The 19425-nt window shown below is 50.7% G+C and overlaps 1 protein-coding gene across 3 annotated transcripts in view; it reads left to right on the plus strand.

The window, feature by feature from the left end:
* Positions 1-19425, plus strand: part of LOC102565716 (S-adenosylmethionine synthase) — a 49521-nt gene that overhangs the window by 16717 nt on the left and 13379 nt on the right. For all 3 annotated transcript variants that reach the window (XM_014596165.3, XM_019490728.2, XM_014596164.3), the window contains 4 exons: positions 229-306; positions 6757-6879; positions 11304-11416; positions 11976-12119. In XM_014596165.3, the coding sequence (XP_014451651.1) occupies positions 229-306; positions 6757-6879; positions 11304-11416; positions 11976-12119 (458 nt within the window). The remainder of the gene's footprint in view (positions 1-228; positions 307-6756; positions 6880-11303; positions 11417-11975; positions 12120-19425) is intronic.

Raw genomic sequence — 19425 nt, forward strand, 5'->3', positions numbered from 1 at the left:
TCCATGGGGACCCCCAAAGCGAGGGGTTTGGGGCGGTTGCCCTGATTCGCACCCCCCTAGGGACAGCCCTGGTCATGGATCCCTTCCAGCATTTTAGTTGTCAAACTTGCATCTAGGGTTCCAGCCTGATGGCATATTGCACTGTCCGCTCCTGTTGATCATATTTATGCTATCAGAAATGACTGTTACAGGGAGAAACTTTGTAATACCATTCTACTTTTTCCCTAGATAAAATATGTGATCAGATCAGTGATGCTGTTCTTGATGCTCATATCAGTATTGATCCAGATGCGAAGGTTGCTTGTGGTAAGTACCGCTTATATCAATTAACCAAAGAGAAAAAATATTCTGCATGTGTAAAATAGCATCCTGCATTCAAGGATTTGTTTATTAGACAGCCAAAGCTAAAAGCACATTCTGGAATAGTATTCAAGTGAAGATAGCAATAAGAAGAAAGCAAAATATATAGGGAAAGTGTTGCCCCCTGGATTCCTTTTACTAGAGACCCCCAAGGACTGACATGGCCCCTCATCTGATTTGGTATCAAGTGAACTTTATTAGTAACCCCATGGCTTATTACAAGTTTATTATCCTTGCCAGGTTGTATTATCCAGGTAATACAACCTGGCAAGCAGTTCCATCAGGTGTTGCAGCAGCGACCTTTGGTGGTACTGGCCTCAGATCCTCTGCTGGGTGTGTGGGATGTTAGTTTTTGGATTCCTTGTTACTGAAAACAAGAAGTCCAAGATTGCTTCTGTCTCCCCAGGGTGGCAAAACAGACCACACGCTGTCTCTTTGTTTGTCCACTACTTTTGTAACTTTCTCATCTCAAATCATCCAATCCTCAAGTTTCTTACCTCATCTTTTTAGATAAGGTATTCCAATCCTGTTCCGTTTTTGGTTTCCTTTCCTTCTAGGGAAACTACAGTAGCTGGTAGCCCACCATACCAATCACAGCACTCACTTTTCCTAGTGCTTTATAAGGCACTCTGTACAATTTAATTGCTTAGTTCTAGGAAGGCCTAAAGTTATGCTAAGAGCCTGAGCATAACTCAGTTTGCCCATCACAGAAAGGAAAACTGGTAGCAATCAATACAAATTAGAAGTTCTGAAATGTAAAAAATAGAAAAGATAATCTAATGACATAAGAGAGAAATCATGGCTGGAAAAACTAAGGTTGATGATGAATTTACAAACACTTAAGTAAAAAAGAGGATCCTATTCATGATACTGACTAATTTCTAGATAGAAATAGTAAAACTCTTAGCAAGAAACAAAAGGCAAAAGTTTTCAATAACTATTTCTGTTTTGCATTTGAAGAAAAGCAGGATGATGTATTTGTATCATATTAGGATCTTGATGTACTTTCAAGACCATTTCACGGATGTCATAGTTTTCATAGACATTAGGGCTGGAAGGGATCTCGTAAGATCATTGGTTCCAGCCCCCTGCACAAGGGGCAGGAAGTCAGCTAGGGTCAAAGTGTCCCAGCAAGATAAGCATCCAAATGTTTCTTAAATGTGTCCAGAGTAGCTGCTTGCACCAGCTTTGCGGGGAGTCTGTTCCAGGCCTTGGGGGCTTGGACAGTAAAGAAGTTTTTCCTTATGTCCTGCATAAAACGGTCTTGCAGGAGTTTGTGACTGTTGTACCTTATCATCCCTTGGGGTGCTCTGGTGAACAGATGTTCCCCCAGATCCTGATGCTCAGGCCTTATGTACTTATAGGCTTCCACCAAGTCACCCCGGAGCCTGTGCTTCTCCAGGCTGAAGAGTCCCATGGCTCTCAGCCTCTCATCATAAGTCCTGTTCTCTTGCCCTCTGATCATGCACGTTGCTCTCCTCTGGACTCTTTCAAGCTTTTCCACATCCTTCCTAAATTGTGGAGCCCAGAATTGGATGCACTACTCCAGCTGTGGCCTCACCAAGGCTGAGTATAGCAGGAGGATGACATCCTGGCTCTTGCTTGAGATGCATCGGTAGATACAAGTCAGAGTTTTGTTCGCTTTACGAGCTATGGTATCACATTGGTGGCTTATGTTCATCTTGTGCTCAATCATGACACCCAAGTCTCTTTCAGTCACGGTGCTAGTGAGTGTAGCATTGCTGAGCCTATAAGTGTGATGTGGGGTTTTTTTCCCCCTGAGGTGGAGCACCTTCCATTGCTCCATATTGAATGCCATTAGGTTTTCATCCGCTCAGCTTGCAAGCCTATCAAGGTCGGCCTGGATCACCAGCCTTTCCTCAAGTGTGGACACTTTTCCCCAAAGTATGGTGTCATCAGCAAACTTAGCCAGTCCGCTTCTGACACCAGTGTCCAGAAAAATGAGTGTACAGATCGTTTATGAAGACCTTAAAGAGTACAGGTCCAAGAACAGAGCCTTGGGGGACACCACTAGTCATTGAGTGCCATGTTGATTCAGTTCCGTGAACTACCACTCTCTGGATCCAGCCTCAGAGCCAGTTCCCCAGCCATCAGACTGTGGAGTAGTTGAGGCCACAGTTGCCCAATTTTTCCATGAGGGACATCATGGGACACCAGATCAAAGGCTTTTTTAAAGTCCAAATATATGATATCAATCTCTTCCCTTTCGTGCAGGTGATATGTCACCTGGTCATAGTAGGAAATGAGATTGGTCAGGCAAGACCTACCTGCAACAAACCCGTGCTGGCTATCCCTCGGAATGTTGCCTTCTGTTAGCCTGTCAAGAATGGTTTCTTTGATTTATTATTTTTTTTTTTTCCAAAATCTTCCCAGGGATTGATGTCAAACTGATTGACCTATAGTTTCCTGGGTCTTCTTTCCTCCCTTTCTTGAAGATGGTCACCACACTGGCCCTCTTCCAATCTTCAGGTACTTTGCCTGAGCACCATGAGTTCTTGAATACCCTTGCCAGTGCCTGCGCTATGGTGTCTGCCTAGCACTCTTGGGTGCAATCTATCTGGACCAGCTGATTTGTGGTGGTCCAGCCCCTCAAGATGCTCCCTCACAAGATCCATGCCAATGGTGGGCATATATTCACCCTTACCATGGTCATCCCGCATCATGTTAGGGTGGGTGATCCCTTTGGGCTAGTGAAAAACTGATGCAAAGTAATCATTAAGCAGATTGGCTTTTTTCTGGGTGTTGGTAGTCAACTGCCCCAGCTGGTTTAGCAGGGGTCCAATGTTGCCCTTATTTTCTTTCAACTCCCCACATATCTGAAGAAGGACTTTTTATTGTCCTTGATTAATGTAGCCAGTTGGAGTTTAGTTGCAGCCTTGGATTTCCTAGTTTGCTCCCTGCAGGTATGGACCAATGCAAAATACTCCTCCCTAGTGGTGTTTCCTGTTTTCCATCCTTTATAAGCCTCTCTTTTTAGATGTAGGAGATCCATGAGTTCCCTGTTGAGCCAAGGGGGTTGTTGAGCCCTTTTACCACCTTTTCTATGGGTTGAGATGGATTCCCTTTGTGCTTCTAGGATCAATTCCTTAAGGAGCAACCACTCATCATGAATTCCCCTCCCTGTGAAATCCTGGTCTCTCAGGGCCTCAAGAACAAACCTCCTGAGCTTATAAAAGTCAGCTTTCCTAAAGTTGAGGACTACTGCATTGCTGGCTGACTTACCAGCTATGTGATGGATAGCGAAAGTGATCAACCCCATGGTATCCTGAGGAACATGTTGGACATCATCTACTAAAGATAGAATATTTTAAATCAGCAGGCTTGAAAACTTGTCCCCAAGAGTTCTAAGAGAGTTCACTGTGGAGATATCTGAGGTTTTGGTGTTATTTCTTAATAAATCTCAAAAAATGCAGGGAAAACCCAAAACATTAGATGAATGTTAATGCTGGGACAGTTTTCAAAATGGGCAAGTGGAATGACTCTGGAAAGTATCAGCCTAACATCAGTCTTTGGCAACGTGAGAGCCCGGAGGGCACTCACCGAGGGTGTATCCCCAGCTAGGGACATGGACCACCTCACGCTGCGAAGTCCATGGTACAATGAGAGCTCCCAATCTGCACCAGCTCGGCTTTACCTCCACACCCAGTGAAGCGAATTGGAGCCAATCCACAGTGCAGGCTATATCTGGAGGCCGGGGGTGGACCCAGAGGAGGAGGGACGCCGAAGGAGCAGAGGCCAGGAGCCAGAAGTGTGGATAAGCCCTTGGTCCGATTTGGAAGAGGTGGTGGCACCCTCACTGCAGGAGTGAAGAGGAGGGTGGAAGAGGCCGGGTACCAGAAAGGGATCTGGGAAAGACCCTGGGAACGGTGGAGGCGAGGGATCAGTCCAAACCCCTCGCCGCGGCATTTATTTTTTTTTCCATACTTTTTCTTCGCTCTCTTCTGGGGACATCCCTTGGCCGGTCGAAGAGTCCAGACCAAGGCCAGGCATCTACCCAGGAAAAGAAGGGAAGCGGGTCCCCAAAGAGGCTCCACGGCTGAGACAGGGGGCAGGCAGAAACCACGAGCAGCGAGGACCGTGCCCTGTCCCCAGCTGATTGCTCCGGAGGGAATCCCCAGCTACTTAAGTGGCTTTGCCAGCAATTAAGCCCTCTGCGGTTCGTCTTTTAAAGTCCCGGAGAAGAGACCAGGGCGGGAAGGTGGATCGCTGAAGATCCTGGGGTAATGGCCCCAGGCACCAGGGCACCAGACCTTGAAGACGCCCGGGAGAAGAAAAGGGCAAAGGTCAAAGGACTTAAAAAAAAAAAAAAAAAGCGGAATCGGAAAGTTGGCTCCAGGCTGGTCCTTCCTTCGCTTCTGGGCTCGGACTTCAGGTGCTAGGCAGCCCCTGTGATTGATCTGGGCATGAGATGTGCAGTCATCACCTCCCTTTTATGGATCTCCTATATCATCAAAGTTGTGGCAGGCGGGAAAAGAAAGGGCACCAGATCTCACCCAGCTCAACCGTAGGGGCGCAACCACCCCGAGGGACCAGTGAATGTCAGCAGGACATCGGGGTATACATCCTTACATGGTGACTGCCCAGCAGGTGATATAATGGCACATTCTGATACAGGAATCAATAATAGGACAGGAGTATACTTCATGTAAATCAAATGGCTTCATGGAAAACAGGACTGGTCAAACAAACGTGATTTAATTATTTATTCATCAAGCTATTCATCAGAAAGGTAAATGTATTGATACAATATATGCAGCTCTTATGTAGCATTTCCCCAGCTGATCTCAAAGTGCTTTTCAGAGGAGATCAGTATACTTGTCCCTGTCTTACAGATGGGAAAACTGAGGCACAAAGAAGGAAGTGGCTCATTCAAGGTCATCTAACAGACTAGTGGCCAGGCCAAAAATGGAACCTATATTTCCCCAGTATGCTCTGTCTCTGTCTCTGTCTGTCTCTCCACTTCCTTCCCTCCAGAACCCAGCTAGAGCTGTAGTTCACCAGGAGCCCCAGAGCTCAGCTGTGGACCCAGATGGGGACTTCCACTGTGGTGGACAGGCAGCAGTGTGAGCTGTGGGCAGAGCCAGCTGATTCTAGAGCCCTGATGTGGAATCTGCCTCTGCTGGCCACAGCTAACACTGATGCCTGTTCAGTGAGGCAGAAGCTCAGTCTGGGTCCAGAACTGATTCTGCCAGCAGGCTCCAGGTAAGGGCTCCAGGTGGGAGCTTCCACCATGCTGGGAGGACAGCAGCGTCAGCTGCAGATGCCACTGGCAAATTCTATGTTGGGGCTCCTGAACCTGCTGGTTGTGTCTACAGTTGACGCTGCTGCCTGCTCACCTGCTGCAGTGGAAGCCTCGCGAAGGTCCACAGATGCTGCTGCTGCATCAAGGGCTGATGCTGCTGGGCAGAAGTCCTGCCCACCTGCCTGGCACCACATGGTGGCTGTAGCCTCCAGCTGCCTGCGGGACAGAGCCAGTGAGTTGGTGGCCATCTACCCGTAGGCCGGATCAAATCTGTTGTTAAGCCAGATCCAGGCTGCAGGCCATATTTTGCCCACCCCTGCACTAGCCCCTAAGCTCTTGGTCAAAAGGTGAGCACCCTTACCTTGGCACTTCATCAGTACTGTAGAAGTCAGTGTTGTGGACTGAGACCCAAACTAGCTTATGTATCTAAATTGGTCTAGCTGCAGCAGCAAGGAACCTGGTATGAGCCAAGAGATGGGATAAATTAGCCTCAGCTGGACTCAGGCCTGTTGAGGGTAAGCTGCTTTTGATACCCAAGCTATCTCGTTTAACATTAACTTGGGGATGTCTATGCAACACTTTAGTCTGTAGTATAAACCAGCCTTTACAGTGTCCCTAAACCAAATTAAGATACCCAACATGACTGTAACAGGCAGCTGGATGGGAATGATGCCACACACAGTCATGTTTGAAAAGACTATAATCTATTTGGCTCCCCAGGAGCCCAAAGGGTGTTATAGCAACTGGTGATAGCTAAAATGTAGGTCCATTCTGATGTGCCCCCTCTTGGCTGGCAATTTATGCCAGAGGTCAGGCAGAGCAGTTGTGCTTGCTCTGTACCTTCAGTAATTCCAGTTCTACACAGGGACTCTCAGGCAGCCAGAATGGTCTCAAGTAGGTGGAGAAGACAGGAGATCCATCTCAAAGTGTCACAGTGTACAAGAATCTGTGGTTATTAAGAAGACAGGTTTAGAATTAGTCTAAACATCAGACTTAATAATTGACGCAACTCCATAGTGTGCTTTGTCTAGTCAGTCTCAATTTCTGTTTCATATTATTTGTAGGACCAAATACACTTTCAAAATGAATATATCCGTAATTTTCATTTTACTTCATTGACACTTTTTTTACAGAGTGCGTGGCAAAAACTGGAATGATCTTGCTATGTGGAGAGATCACTTCCAAAGCTGTAGTAGACTATCAGCAAATTGTGCGAGAGACTCTTAAGAGAATAGGCTATGATGACTCTTCCAAAGGTGAGATTAGACTCCTGCATTGTGGGCATGGCATGCATCAACATTTCCAATCACATACAGACAAATTCATTGCAGTAGTAATCTTCAGGAAAATAGCACCATAGATAAATCTTGCCTTATAAAAATTAAAAAAAATGATAATATAGACATGGATAGGTCACAGCTGTGTACAGGCTGGGCCTTTTAAGATGGCATAACACAAGAGGCTGATTTTTGGAAGTGCTGAACACTTTTCCAAGTGAAAGCAGTGGAACTGGAGCATTGAAAATGACATAATGAGGAAGTTCTGGAAGTCTGCAAGCAAATGACTAATATTATAACAGCATGAGAACTGATTTTGTTTGTACTTGGGTTTGACTAATCCTGAAGTTCATAAGCGAACGAATTATTTTGTGTTCCTAATGTAACAGCCACAATACCCCATATGTATGCAAAATTTATATAATGCAGTAGCCACAATATTTTCTTAAATGCCACTATCCTACTTTAGCCTTCCATGTATACAGCACAAGTATGTTTTCCTTGCTGTTACCAAATGGCCTTTCTATCTGCATTCCAGGGGAAAATGAATAAGAGCCATTGTCTTCATATATTCTCTTCCAACTTTCATACTTAAATGGTTTTAGACAATGGGGTGTGTCTGTAAATAACTTAAAAATGCCTGTGGTTGGATGAACTATGGAATTAAATCTGACACGGCAGTTGAAAAACGTGAGATTTTTCTGTTTCCCTGAACGGTTAGAGTAGTGATTTCAACCTCTTTTAGACTCAAGGAACCCCTCCAGAACTTTTCAAAATTTATGGGAAACCCTGTTTTAGAAATTAATATGACTATATTAAGATTATTATTACAGCACAAACATAATTATATAGCTAATAATATTATGTTATGCTATAATTATCTATGTCATTAATTGATTAGATTGCATAGCCAGCATGGTCAAAGTCCGAACCAAACTGAGAAGCAGCTGCAACAGAAATGCGTTCTGCCTGCATTACATTGTATAGGCAGTTGTACTGTTTCTGCTGCAGATTTTCCCTAATCAGCTCTGACATGCCTCTTGCACCTGGAGATATGTGGTGCAGTTCCACCCCATGGCAACGGCAGCCTGAGATAGAACTTTACCCCACGCATCTCCATTTTCAGGAGACACATTGGAGCTGAACTGGGGAGACCTGCAACAGACATGGTGTGCTTGCCAAAATGACATGCTAAATATTTAATTCCTCTGCTGTATATTGTGGCCCATTGTCTGAATACAAGGTATTGGGTATGCCCTACCTGACAAAGTGTGCCTTCAGCTTCCTGATTACTGTTCTTGGTTGTACTTCCTGGCTCCTGTTCTTTGCCCCGGGCCGGACCCATCTGCACTGCACACCACCACCCGGCTCAGGAGAAGGGAGTGAAGAGCGGTACCAGCCTGAGGGTAGCAGCTCTGGCAGCAGAGGCTGGGTGGAGCAGCCCAGCCTGGCTCAGTGCAGCTGTCTCTGCTGCTGGTCACGACTGTGTGGAAGGGAGCTGACCCCCGCTCCCGGGTCGTCCCAGCCTGCAGAGCCTGGCTTCATCCCCTGGGGCCACCTTGTCCCCTTCCTCAGTCCAGACTTCTCCAGACTTTCCCTGACCTACCACCCTGCCTTGCCCCCATCCCAGTGAACAGCGGCTTTTGCCTGCAGGAGGTTGTGGATCAAGTTGAGGGGCAGAGCTCTGTGTCCTGGCTGCACTGTGGGCAGGTGCGGGGCAAGTGGCTCAGGCCACACGAGCAACCCACTTCTGTCTGTGGCAGGCATCTGGCAGGTACTTTTGCCTCCCCTTGCTCCAACATCCCATCCTTTGGTGCCATGTTGGGGAGGCGAGGGCTCGAGGAACCGGCTGCACCGGGACCTGGGAGCTGGTCTGTAGCAAGCAGGCATCCCTGTCCTCCCTCTTACCTCTGGGACATTAGCTCTGGCCCTGAGCTGCCCCCACCTGGGACAGCGGTGGGCAGTGGGGTGTGTGTGCAGCTGAGGCATTTCTGTGGAGCATGCGGCTTGCCCCACACCCCACTCTTGGGAGGCATGGGGGGGCATATGCCCCCCATATTTGTGTGTGGAGCAAGTGTGGGCTGCTTGCTGTGGGCTCGGGGCACTCATGGTTTCATAGTTTCATAGTAGCTAGGGTCAGGAGGGACCTGAACAGATCATCTAGCCTGACCTCCTGCCACAGGCAGGAATGAATGCTGGGTTCACAAGACCCCAGACAGGTGATCATCCAACCTCCTCTTGAATTTGCCTAAGGTAGGGGTGAGGACCACTTCCCTGGGAAGCTGGTTCCAGATTCTGGCCACCCTAACTGTAAAATATTGCCTTCTGATCTCTAACCTAAACCTAATCTCCATCAGCTTATTACCATTGTTCCTTGTCACCCCAGGTGGTGCTGGGGAGAAAAGGGCTCTGCCTATTTGCTGTTGATCTGCCTCTTGCTGAGGCTGAACAGGTTCAGGTCCCTCAGTCTCTCCTCATAGGGCCTGTCCTGCTGCCCTCTCACCAAGCAGGTGGCCCTCCTCTGAACCCTCTCCAGGGTGGCCACATCCCTTTTGAAGTGTGGCGCTCAGTACTGGACAGAGTACTCCAACTGTAGCCTGACCAAAGTATCATAGAGGGGGAGTATCACCTCTCTGGATCAGCTTGAGATGCATCTTTGGATGCATGAGAAAGTATGGCTGGCCTTGCTGGGTGTGGTCTGGCATAGAATCATAGAATCATAGGGTCGGAAGGGACCTTGTAGATCTTCAGGTCTGACCCCCTGCCTGGGCAGGAAGAAAACTGGGCTCAAATGACCCCAGCCACGTAGGCATCAAGCTGCTTCTTATAGATCCCCAGGGTAGGAGCCAGCACCACTTCCCTTGGAAGTTGGTTCCAGATCCTAGCCGCCCTCACTGTGAAGTAGTTCCTATGGCTGTCTAATCTAAACCTACTCTCCAACAACTTGTGGCTGTTATTCCTTGTTATCCTGGGGGGCGCTAGGGGAAACAAGGTCTCCCCCAAACCCTTCTGGTCCCCCCTAGTGGGTTTATAGACGGTCACCAGGTCCCCAGCAGGTCCCTGGTCACCAGGCATTGGCAGCTTATGTTCATCTTGGAGTCAATAGTGACTCCAAGATCCCTTTCCGCCTCTGTGCTTTCAAGAAGGGAACTCCCCAGCCTGTATGTATGCTGTGGATTCCTTCTTCCAAGGTGCAGCACCCTACATTTGTCTATGTTGAACCCCATCCTATTCTCGTCTGCCCACTTTTGTAGTCTGTCTAAATCTAGTTGCAGCCTCTCTCTTCCTTCAAGTGTGTCCACCACGCCCCACATCTTAGTGTTATCAGCAAACTTGGACAATGTGCTTTCCGCCCCCTCGTCCAAGTCGTTGATGATGTTAAACAGTGCAGGCCCAAGGACCGAGCCCTGGGATACCCCACTGCTCACATCTTGCCAGATTGAGTACAACCCATCCACCACTACTCTCTGGGTGTGCCCCATCAGCCAATTTTTACCCATCCAACTGTGCAGGCATCAATGCCACAGTCACTTAATTTATTGATGAGGATGGGGTGAGAGACAGTGTCAAAGGCCTTCTTAAAGTCTAGAAAGACTACGTCCATGGCAACACCATCATCCAAGGATTTAGTTACTTGGTCATAAAAGGCAATCAGGTTGGTCTGGCAGGACCTGCCTTTGATGAACCAATCCTGATTGCCCCTGAGCATGATCTCCCCTGCAGGCCCCCCACAGCAACGGGGGCAGCGAGTTGTGCCTCCCGCTGCCAGGCAGGCAGGAGGTACACAGCTAGTGGGGGCCTCCTGGGGCTAAGGCAGCAGGATGGACAGCCCTGAGCCCACAGTGAGCAGCCTACATCTGCCCTTGCCCTGCTTGGCTCTGCCCTGTTCCAGCCATGGCGGGTGGAGGGAGGGGTGCAGCAAGCAAGGAGGAGAGGTGAGCATGTGCCACCCCACCCCCAGGTTGGCCCGGTCCACCCAGCCTCCCCCATGAGGCATGAAGGCCTGCCCCGCCCATGACAGCGGCAGCACCAGGAGGGAAAGGCCCCTCACATTGGAGTCCCTGCTGGGCCTCCAATTTTCTATTTGCCCAGGCCCCCAATAAATCTTAAACTGCCACTGCTGACCTGTTGTGGTCTCCCTGAGTTTTTTGCACCAGAGGAATTGCTCTGTTAGTTTTCTATAGTCAAGAAATGAGTGAAAGTTAAGAGTTGGCATTTTCCAAGGGATGTCTTGAGTCTCAAAAGGTTGAGAATCACTGTTTTAAACTTCATTCTTGTTTCTCAAAAGCTGGCATCTTTGCTAGTATATTCTGAGAATCTGTACCAACATACAGAGAAGCTTTTATAACAGTTTCAGAAAACAAAAAAGCACATCCTTATTTTACTCAACTTTTCTTCACCAGGACTAGACTACAAGACTTGTACAGTGTTGGTAGCTCTAGAACAACAGTGTAAAGAAATTAAACATGCTGTTTACCATGGCAAGAATGAGGATGACATTGGAGCTGGGGATCAGGTAATGTGGCTTAATTCTAAACAGTTAGTTGAATCCAGTGTATGTTACAATCAGTTCCATTTGGTCTCATAGAGCAAATGAGTTTGAATAAGCATGTGAGTTTGAACAACTAAACATTGCCCCTACTGTCTGCCAAAAAGGTCAAGGAATAATGTCACATGCACTGATTTCAGTGAGACTTGGATGCACATCAAGTTGTCAGCACAAGCAAGTATGAGCTCTTAAGATTTGCTGTGGTATTTTGAATTATGCAAGGCATAGAGGTCATTTGGGGAATGCAAGCTCTGCAGACACCAGGAGCTTGCTCTCTGTCATTGTCTCTAATTAGTCTGGATTCTTAAGGCAGAATTGCTCTTTGAGGATCAGGCACTGGCATTGCTGAAATTCTTAGAAGAAAGGAATACCTTGAATGCTGTCTGATAGTTTCACTTCAAGACTGATATGTGTGTAACTAAGCAATTTGCCCTTAGAATATATCCACATGCCATGGCACTAATATTTCTTCCTCTGCACAGAAAATGGAAATATGTGCCTCTTTTTCATTTTTGCTTTAATGCAGGGTTTGATGTTTGGTTATGCCACTGATGAAACTGAGGAATGCATGCCCCTAACGATCCTACTTGCACACAAACTTAATGCAAAGATAAAAGCCATGGAACGGAGTGGAACATGGCCCTGGGTTAGGCCAGATGGGAAAACACAGGTTAGTAAATAATATACATAATATGTCAGATACCTTATGAATATTAAGGGTAAGAAATAGCCAAATTATTGATTTTTAGGCTCAAATTTTTCAAATAATGAAGAAACAACTGGGTTGATTGTGTCATGAAAGGTGTGGATTTTACAGGCTAGGAGACCATATTCTCTTATCTGCTAGAAACAGTCAGCCCAGCCTGTCCTACCTGTGCCTCAGACACGACTGTTGGGACAAATAGCAGGAGTGGGAGAGATGCATTAGCTTTTCTAGAAACTAATGAGTCTAGTTTTTACCAACTTTTATAGTTTTTTGGAAGATATGCCTACATCCCAAAAACCTGGACTGAGACAAACCAGTCATAGGTCACCAAACAGTGACATGTCTTAGTGGCAACATTGGCTGCTTTTGAGATGGTGACCTACAAGTAACAAACTTTACCCAGTTAATCATTCCAATCAAACCTTCCAGAGCAGTCAAGAATGGATTTGAGATGGAGACAGAGAGTTACGTTTGATTCCCTCTAATAAGACAATTAATGTCCGCTTGTTTTTACAAGTTGGAAGAGAATCAGATAGTAGTGGGAGTCAAAACTGTTGCAGGTACTGCTGGAAAGAAGGGCATTTTAAGCTTAATTCCTGTGTTTTACAGATGACAGATTGTACCAAATTGTCTTGCTGAACTAGTCTTCCATTGGGGTATGCGTGTAATTTTAGTCAAGGGTGTATAGAACAAATTAAGAAACTGTTTTGGGGAGCAATTTGTCTTTATGAGAACACATACTGTTGTGGTGGAAGGAAATGCTAGGCTTTAAGCATCCTTGTGCATATATATATAACTGGTAAGGGAAGGGCACATGTAGTAGTTGACAAAGAAATGATGCTTGGAACCTGTCTGTTATTTTCTGATCAAAGTAATACAACAGAAGTCAGGCTTATTGCAATGCCTTATTCCACTGTCAGAAGTAGTAGTCAGTCACCATAGACAGCAGTAGCTACAGTTGAATTCAGATTGGATCATACTGTTCCCTATCATGAATTAGCGGTAATTATAATGTGTGAACTTCAGCTGGGGGAAAGCACTTGAAATAAGACAGTAAAGAAATAAGACAGCTCCTGGATTGAATCCCAAAAGGCATCAGGCATCTGCAAATTTTCATATTACAGATGTGTGAAATGCTAGTGCAAAGCACCTTTTGGAGTTTGATGTATCATCCTGGGCATGCCTACATGAGATGCTTTATTGCACATTAGACTAATCTAATGTACAGTAAAGTGTCACTGTCTACTTGTGCATGACATTTACTGTGCAGTAAATTAGTCTACTGTGCAGTTTGCTAGTACCTGTAGATGCAGGTAGTAGATTAACTGTACACATGTAGATGGTGACTTGGGCACAAATCTGCTTCTGGTCAGCCAGACCAGCAATGGGCTAGTCTCCTGCTTGGGGCAAAGCCACGTGACTGGGACTCCTTGGCTGTCCCAGCCTGGCCTTTAGACCCCTGGCCTGATCCACAGAGCCTGTGCCAGCTGCTGCCTGCCCTTGGGCATCGGGCCCAAGAAGTGTGGGTACATGCCGGCCACAGCAGGCCCACAGACTCAAGCTCTGGCTCCAGGATCTGTTCCACCAGCTGCCTGCCTCCTTGGCACTGTGCTTCTCTGCTGCGGGCACATGCCAAGCCCCATAGGTGCTGACTCCATGGGTCCTCCAGGGCTCAAGCACCCACTGAACAAATTAACAGGTGTTCAGCACCCACTAGCCACGTAGCCACTGTCAGTGGCAATGCATAAGGGGTGCACGGGGGTGCATGTACACCCCCTGAGAGTGCTGGTGCATCCCCTGACAGCCGCACTTGCTGCTTAGGTGACTGGCAGGGGGGGCAGGTAGGAGCACTGGTGCCCCCCCTGCGAGTGCCAGCTGGGGAGCAGGGCCACCCGGTGAAGTGGTCGTGCTCCCAGGGGGTGCACGAGCGCTGGCCAGGGAGTGGGGCCACCATCAGAAGCAGCTGTGGGCTCTTCTGGAAACACCGCAGCTGCTTTTTGGTGAGTGAGATTGGTCGTGGGGCACCCCCCACAGTTGCTGACTGGTTGCTGAGGGGGTATGTGCCCCCATTGACTCAAGAGGCACCAGTTACCCATGGCCACTGTTGCCCCAAGAAATGAGTCCAGAGGCAGTCTGGGAGAGGAGCATTCCTCTGGAGGCCTGGGATGACATTCCAGGAGGAGCCTGCTCTCATTGGCCTGGGGCCAGTCGGGAAATTTAAGAACAATCCAGAAGACAGACTGGCATTCATCTTCCCCTAGAAAAGGGGAGAGCACCAACAGCAGGGAACTATGCAATATGTGTGAAGACATGGAACTAAGACGGCTGAATGAAGGAGCCTTGGAGGAGCCGGGACAAGACCCAGCGAGGACCACGCTGACCTGGGGAAAGGGAAAGTTAAGTGAAGCAGGTGGCTGGGATCCTAAGGGCCAGGTAGTCAGGCCAGGGGCTAGGCAGAGAAGAGATCTGCACCTCAAGACCCATTGGGACTCACCAGCAAAAAACAAAGTTGGCACCTCTGCCAAGCCCTGCTGGCACCTGGAATCTCTGCCTGTGCCCCCAAGGCAGAGACGGTTCTAGCAGGGTGCGGGGCCTGGGGCAAATCAGCCTGTGCGGGGCCCAGACATGAAGAAGCCAGTTAAGGGGGGCAGGGGGAGGCGGGCGGGGGCAAGCGGCTGGACACGAAGCTGTCAGCGGCAGTGCAGAGTCAGCAGCACTAGGCGGGCCCTGCAGGAGAGGCCGCAGCTGATTTGCCCGGCTCTGCAGGGCCCTGCCAAAGCACAGGGACCTGGGCTGTCACTTTGATTTACACCCCGCCAGGATGGCCCTGCCCCAAGGCCTTTGGAAGCAGCTGTGATGGAAGCCTCCCTGATGCCTCAGGAAGTGTCCTGGGGCCACAGCTGGTCTGAGGGAGAGACAACTGACCTCATAGTCTGGACAACACCAAGATGCAGAGGCTGTTTGCCCACAGCCATCAGTCAAATGCCCACATCTATGAGGATGTGGCAGCTCGTGTGCAGGAATGCGGCCACCAGCGATCTGGGCGGCAATGCCACATTTAGGTCAAAGTCCTGTGGGCCCAGTGGACCTGCATCACAGACCGCAACCAGTGGTCCAGGGCTGCCCGCAGGACTATACCCTTCATGTGGCAGCTGGATTGTATCCTGACTGCAATGTCTACTCGAGTACAGGTGGCTTGCTGGAGCCTCTGCCAGGGCCCAGCAGTGATGAGCAGTCTCCATGGGAGGGCCCCTTGGGGCACCAGCTGCAGGTCCTGGTATGCTCCCTGCCCCAGGCCTCATCTGGCAGCTTAGGGAGTCCAGGCCAACACATGCCCCACCAACTCTGGACTTGCACCCCCAGCATGGAGGACAAATTGGGGATGACGCCAGCACTGAGCAGCTCCAGCTCCTCCCCGGAGAGGCCCACTGTATGGGCAGCAAGACGCTGTGCTTTTATACCCCAGGACACTGCAAGCAGCTGTATCACCTCGCTGCTGGCAGGGACAGAGTGGGACCATGAGGGCTGCCTGCCACAGCCATTCGGTAAGCCTTGCACTGGGATACAGGCTGTGGGGGAAGGGGGTGCTGAAGCCACCTGTGCCTGCACCAGTTCACCTGCATGCCACCCCACTCCAAGCTGCATGCCTGAAGCCAGGGGCCCTCCCTTCCCCTGCCTGGGCAAGCTCCCCACTGCAGTTCCCCCCACAACATGCAGGGAGGTGGGAAGCAGAGCAGAACTTTGAATGACCAGCGCCCCCTCCCCCTCCCACTAGCTAGGCAGCCAGGGACTTGTCACATACAGAGAAGCTCATCAATGACAGCAGAAATGTCCCCGGCCACAGGGGTCAGGCACCTGTAGCATAGGCAGAGATACCCCTCCAAGCAGCAGTGCATGTTGAGGGGAAGTGTGAGATGGCCTGGGACAGTGTCAGAGCTCAGGACCCCAAGCTAGACACCATGGTGGTCAGCAGCAGTAGGGCATAGTGGGTTGGGCACCCCTTAATCCACTCAAACAACTCATTGCAGCACACCCAGGGTACTCTCAGCCAGAGCACACCTGGGATACAGGCCACACAAGGCAGGGGCCTTGGCCCAGGTTGCCTCTCTGGAGAAAGCCGCTGGAGGAAGGCAGGGGCATTAGGGTTACCATACGTCCAGGCTTTCCTGGACATGCCTTCTTTTTTGGCCCCCTGTGCTTTGTCTGGGTGGGTTTTTTAAACACAGGCAAAATGTCTGGGATTTCCTCCCTGGGTCTGTTTCAGTATAGTTGCCGCTAGGTAGAACTACAATTTCCAGAATGCCTAGTGTGGCATGTGTGCAATTGAGAGCTGAGTTTGCAATTTTGCTTTGCTCCACTTGTGGGAGCAGCGGGAGGTCGATCTGAGGCAGCAGGGAGCGGAGCACAGAGGGTTGGGAGTGAGGGGTACTGGCAGGGCTGAGGAGGCAGGGGGCTGCAGGTCGGAATGAGTGGCACTGGCAGGGCTGGGGGTGTAGGAGGCTGCGGGTCAGGAGTGAGGGGCATCGGCAGGGCTGGGAGGGGGTATGGGGCTGCAGATCAGGATTGAGGGGCATGGGGGTAGGGGCAGGTAACTGGGTTGGGTGTGCGGGGCACTGGCAGCACCAGAGAGCTGCAGGTTGGGAGTGAGGGGCACCAGCAGGTAGGTGGGGGGAAGGGTACTGCTTTTTGAATGTGAGGACCACTGACAGGGCTGGGGTCAGTGGATCAGGAGTAAGGGACAGCAGAGCTGGGGCGGGGCTGGGGCTTGTCAGTGAGGGGCAACAGAATGGGCAGGGCACTGGCATGTCACTGCCCCCCCGACCATCATATTCCCTCTGCCCCGCCCCCAGGTGTCCTCTTTTTTGGACCTGGGAATATGGTAAGCCTTACCAGCTCTATGTCCCAGCTGGGCAGGAGCCCCTCACTTCCTGATCCTGGGCAGTGTGGGTCTGGTGCCATGGGACTAAACTGCCTGGCCCATAGGAGGAGAAGAAGGGAAGTTGGCCCGGAGCTGCTGTGACAAGTGCTGGCTGGAGCCAGCCCTGGCCTGGGTAGAGGATCAGGAAGACAGGTGGCCTGTAGCAAGTGCCAAATAGGCCACCTGCCCCTGCAGAGGGAGTGGGGACAGAGGGCTCAGCCAACAGCCATATGTGGCAGGGCCCACGCAGCCAACTTACCATGGTTCCTAGGTACCTGTGCACGCACAACCCCTGATATGAGGCTGGGCTGCTAGCACACAGCTCCACAGTGCAGTTCATGTTTTCTATGAAATATTGCAAACTCTCACAAAGAGCCTCTCTGTACTTGCTCTGTAGGTCCAGCAGCTGCACTCAGGGAAGAGCACTAGCTGCTGGTGAGGAGGTGCCTGCAAGGATGCCATCACCATCTGCCAGCAACCTCTGCATGCGCTGCCTCCACCAACAGTGCACACAGGACCACACCCTCCTGCTGGACTGGTTGGTCACAGTGATAGAGGAGCAGCTGGCAGACTCACAGGCCTGGTGAACCCCAGCCTTAGAACAGAGGTGGAGAGGAACTGAGGACTGTGCCTCCTGGGACAGGCTCTTCACCCTCAAGAACAGGCACATCGCCCTCCTTGAGAGGATGCTTGAGGCCCAGGAGTGGCAGGCTGCCATGGTGGCCTGGGCAATGGAGGCAACGGAGGGGGACCACTGGGTGCTGGACACCATCCTGGACCTGTTGGTCACCTTTGTGCCAGGTGCAGCCCAGCCCCTGGCTCCACCTAGCACCTGCCCATGGCCCAGCTCAAGCCCCCCAGTGGGCCTGGGACAAGGTCCAGCACCATATGCAGCAGCCAGGGCTTCCTGCCTCTAGTCCTGAGCTGGGTCCCCCAGCAACTTGGGCCCCCACCTGGCCACTCCCTGCCACTCTTTTGGGCACCATGCAGCCCCTGAGCGAAAGCTGCCTGCAGTGGGGCCAGCTCTGTACAAGGGCCTTCCTAGCCCTAGTCCTTTGGTGGAGGAGGAACAGGCTGAGCAGCCTGGACAGTGGCCTCCCACACCCCTGGCCAAGCCCCCAACCCACTGGTCTCACCATGGGATCTGCACCTGTGGTAGTGTGGGGAGAGGCCGGGGTGCTGGTCACCTCTCCCTGGGATCCGCCCCATAGGCACCTCCTACTGTTCCTGCCTGCCCCCTCGAGAGGTCATACACCACATTGTACATAGTTGCATAGGAAAGGTGCTTTAATGGTGGTGGGTGCTGGGGTTACGGGTGGGGTCGGGTGCTGGGGAGAGAGGGTGAGAGGGAGTCTGTAGTTGGGAGTCTGTTGCTTGAAACTGTCCTCAGCATGCGTGGTGTTGGGGGTGCACTGTGGGCCTGGGCTCTGTGGCTGGCCACTCGGGTGCCCTACTGCAGGGGGTGCAGTAGGAGATTGCCAGCACTGCATGCACATGATGCCCTGGCCCCCACTGCCGGGTGCGTGGCTTACTCAAGACCTCGGATGGTGGTGGGGGGCACGGGGTGTTGTTGCTGCTGCCACAGCTGGCACTCCCACTGCCATCCTCCACCTGCCATGCCTTCCACATCCACACATGGAAGAGCTCCCCATCAGGCCTTGCAGATGTTATGCGACACACAGACTACAGCAATGACTTGGGGGATATTGGCCTTGGCAAACTCAAGGTGGGTGGTAAGGGTGTGGAGCGTCCCCTTCCGGCGGCCAAAGATGCACTTCACCAATGCACGGCTCTGGCCCAGACACCTGTTGAAGTGTGCCAGATGTGGGTCAAGCTGGCCAGTGTAAGGCCACATGAGCCATGGCAGCAGCAGGTAGGCAGGGTCCCTGATGAGGGGTGGTGGGATGCTCATTGCCCAGATGCAGGTCTGGGACACCTGGCACAATGCACCTGCTCCCTACCAGGGCTAGCAAGGCAGAATTCTGGAAGATCCAGGCATTATGGGCCCTGCCAGCCCAGTCGGTGGCAATGCTTGTGAAGGTGCCTCAGTGGTCCATCACAGCCTGAATCATGACCGAGTGGAAGCCCTGCTAGCTGTAGTATGGGCAGTCTCCCTGGGGCAGGCAGGTGATGAGGATGTCTCTCTCATCTGGGGCCCTGATGCACTGCAGAAAGCCCAGGGCTCAGAAGCCCACCACCACCTTCAGGGGGTTGGTGACCCAGAGCAGTGTGGCCCAGCACATCATGGAGGGCACTGCAGACTTCCAGGATGGCTTCCCCAGCAGGTGCCTTGCCCACCCTGAATAGGTGGCCAATATACTGCAGGCTGGCAGGTGTGGTGAGTCTGAGGAT

The sequence above is a fragment of the Alligator mississippiensis genome, chromosome 3 (assembly GCF_030867095.1).
Source record: "Alligator mississippiensis isolate rAllMis1 chromosome 3, rAllMis1, whole genome shotgun sequence".
NCBI lineage: Eukaryota > Metazoa > Chordata > Crocodylia > Alligatoridae > Alligator > Alligator mississippiensis.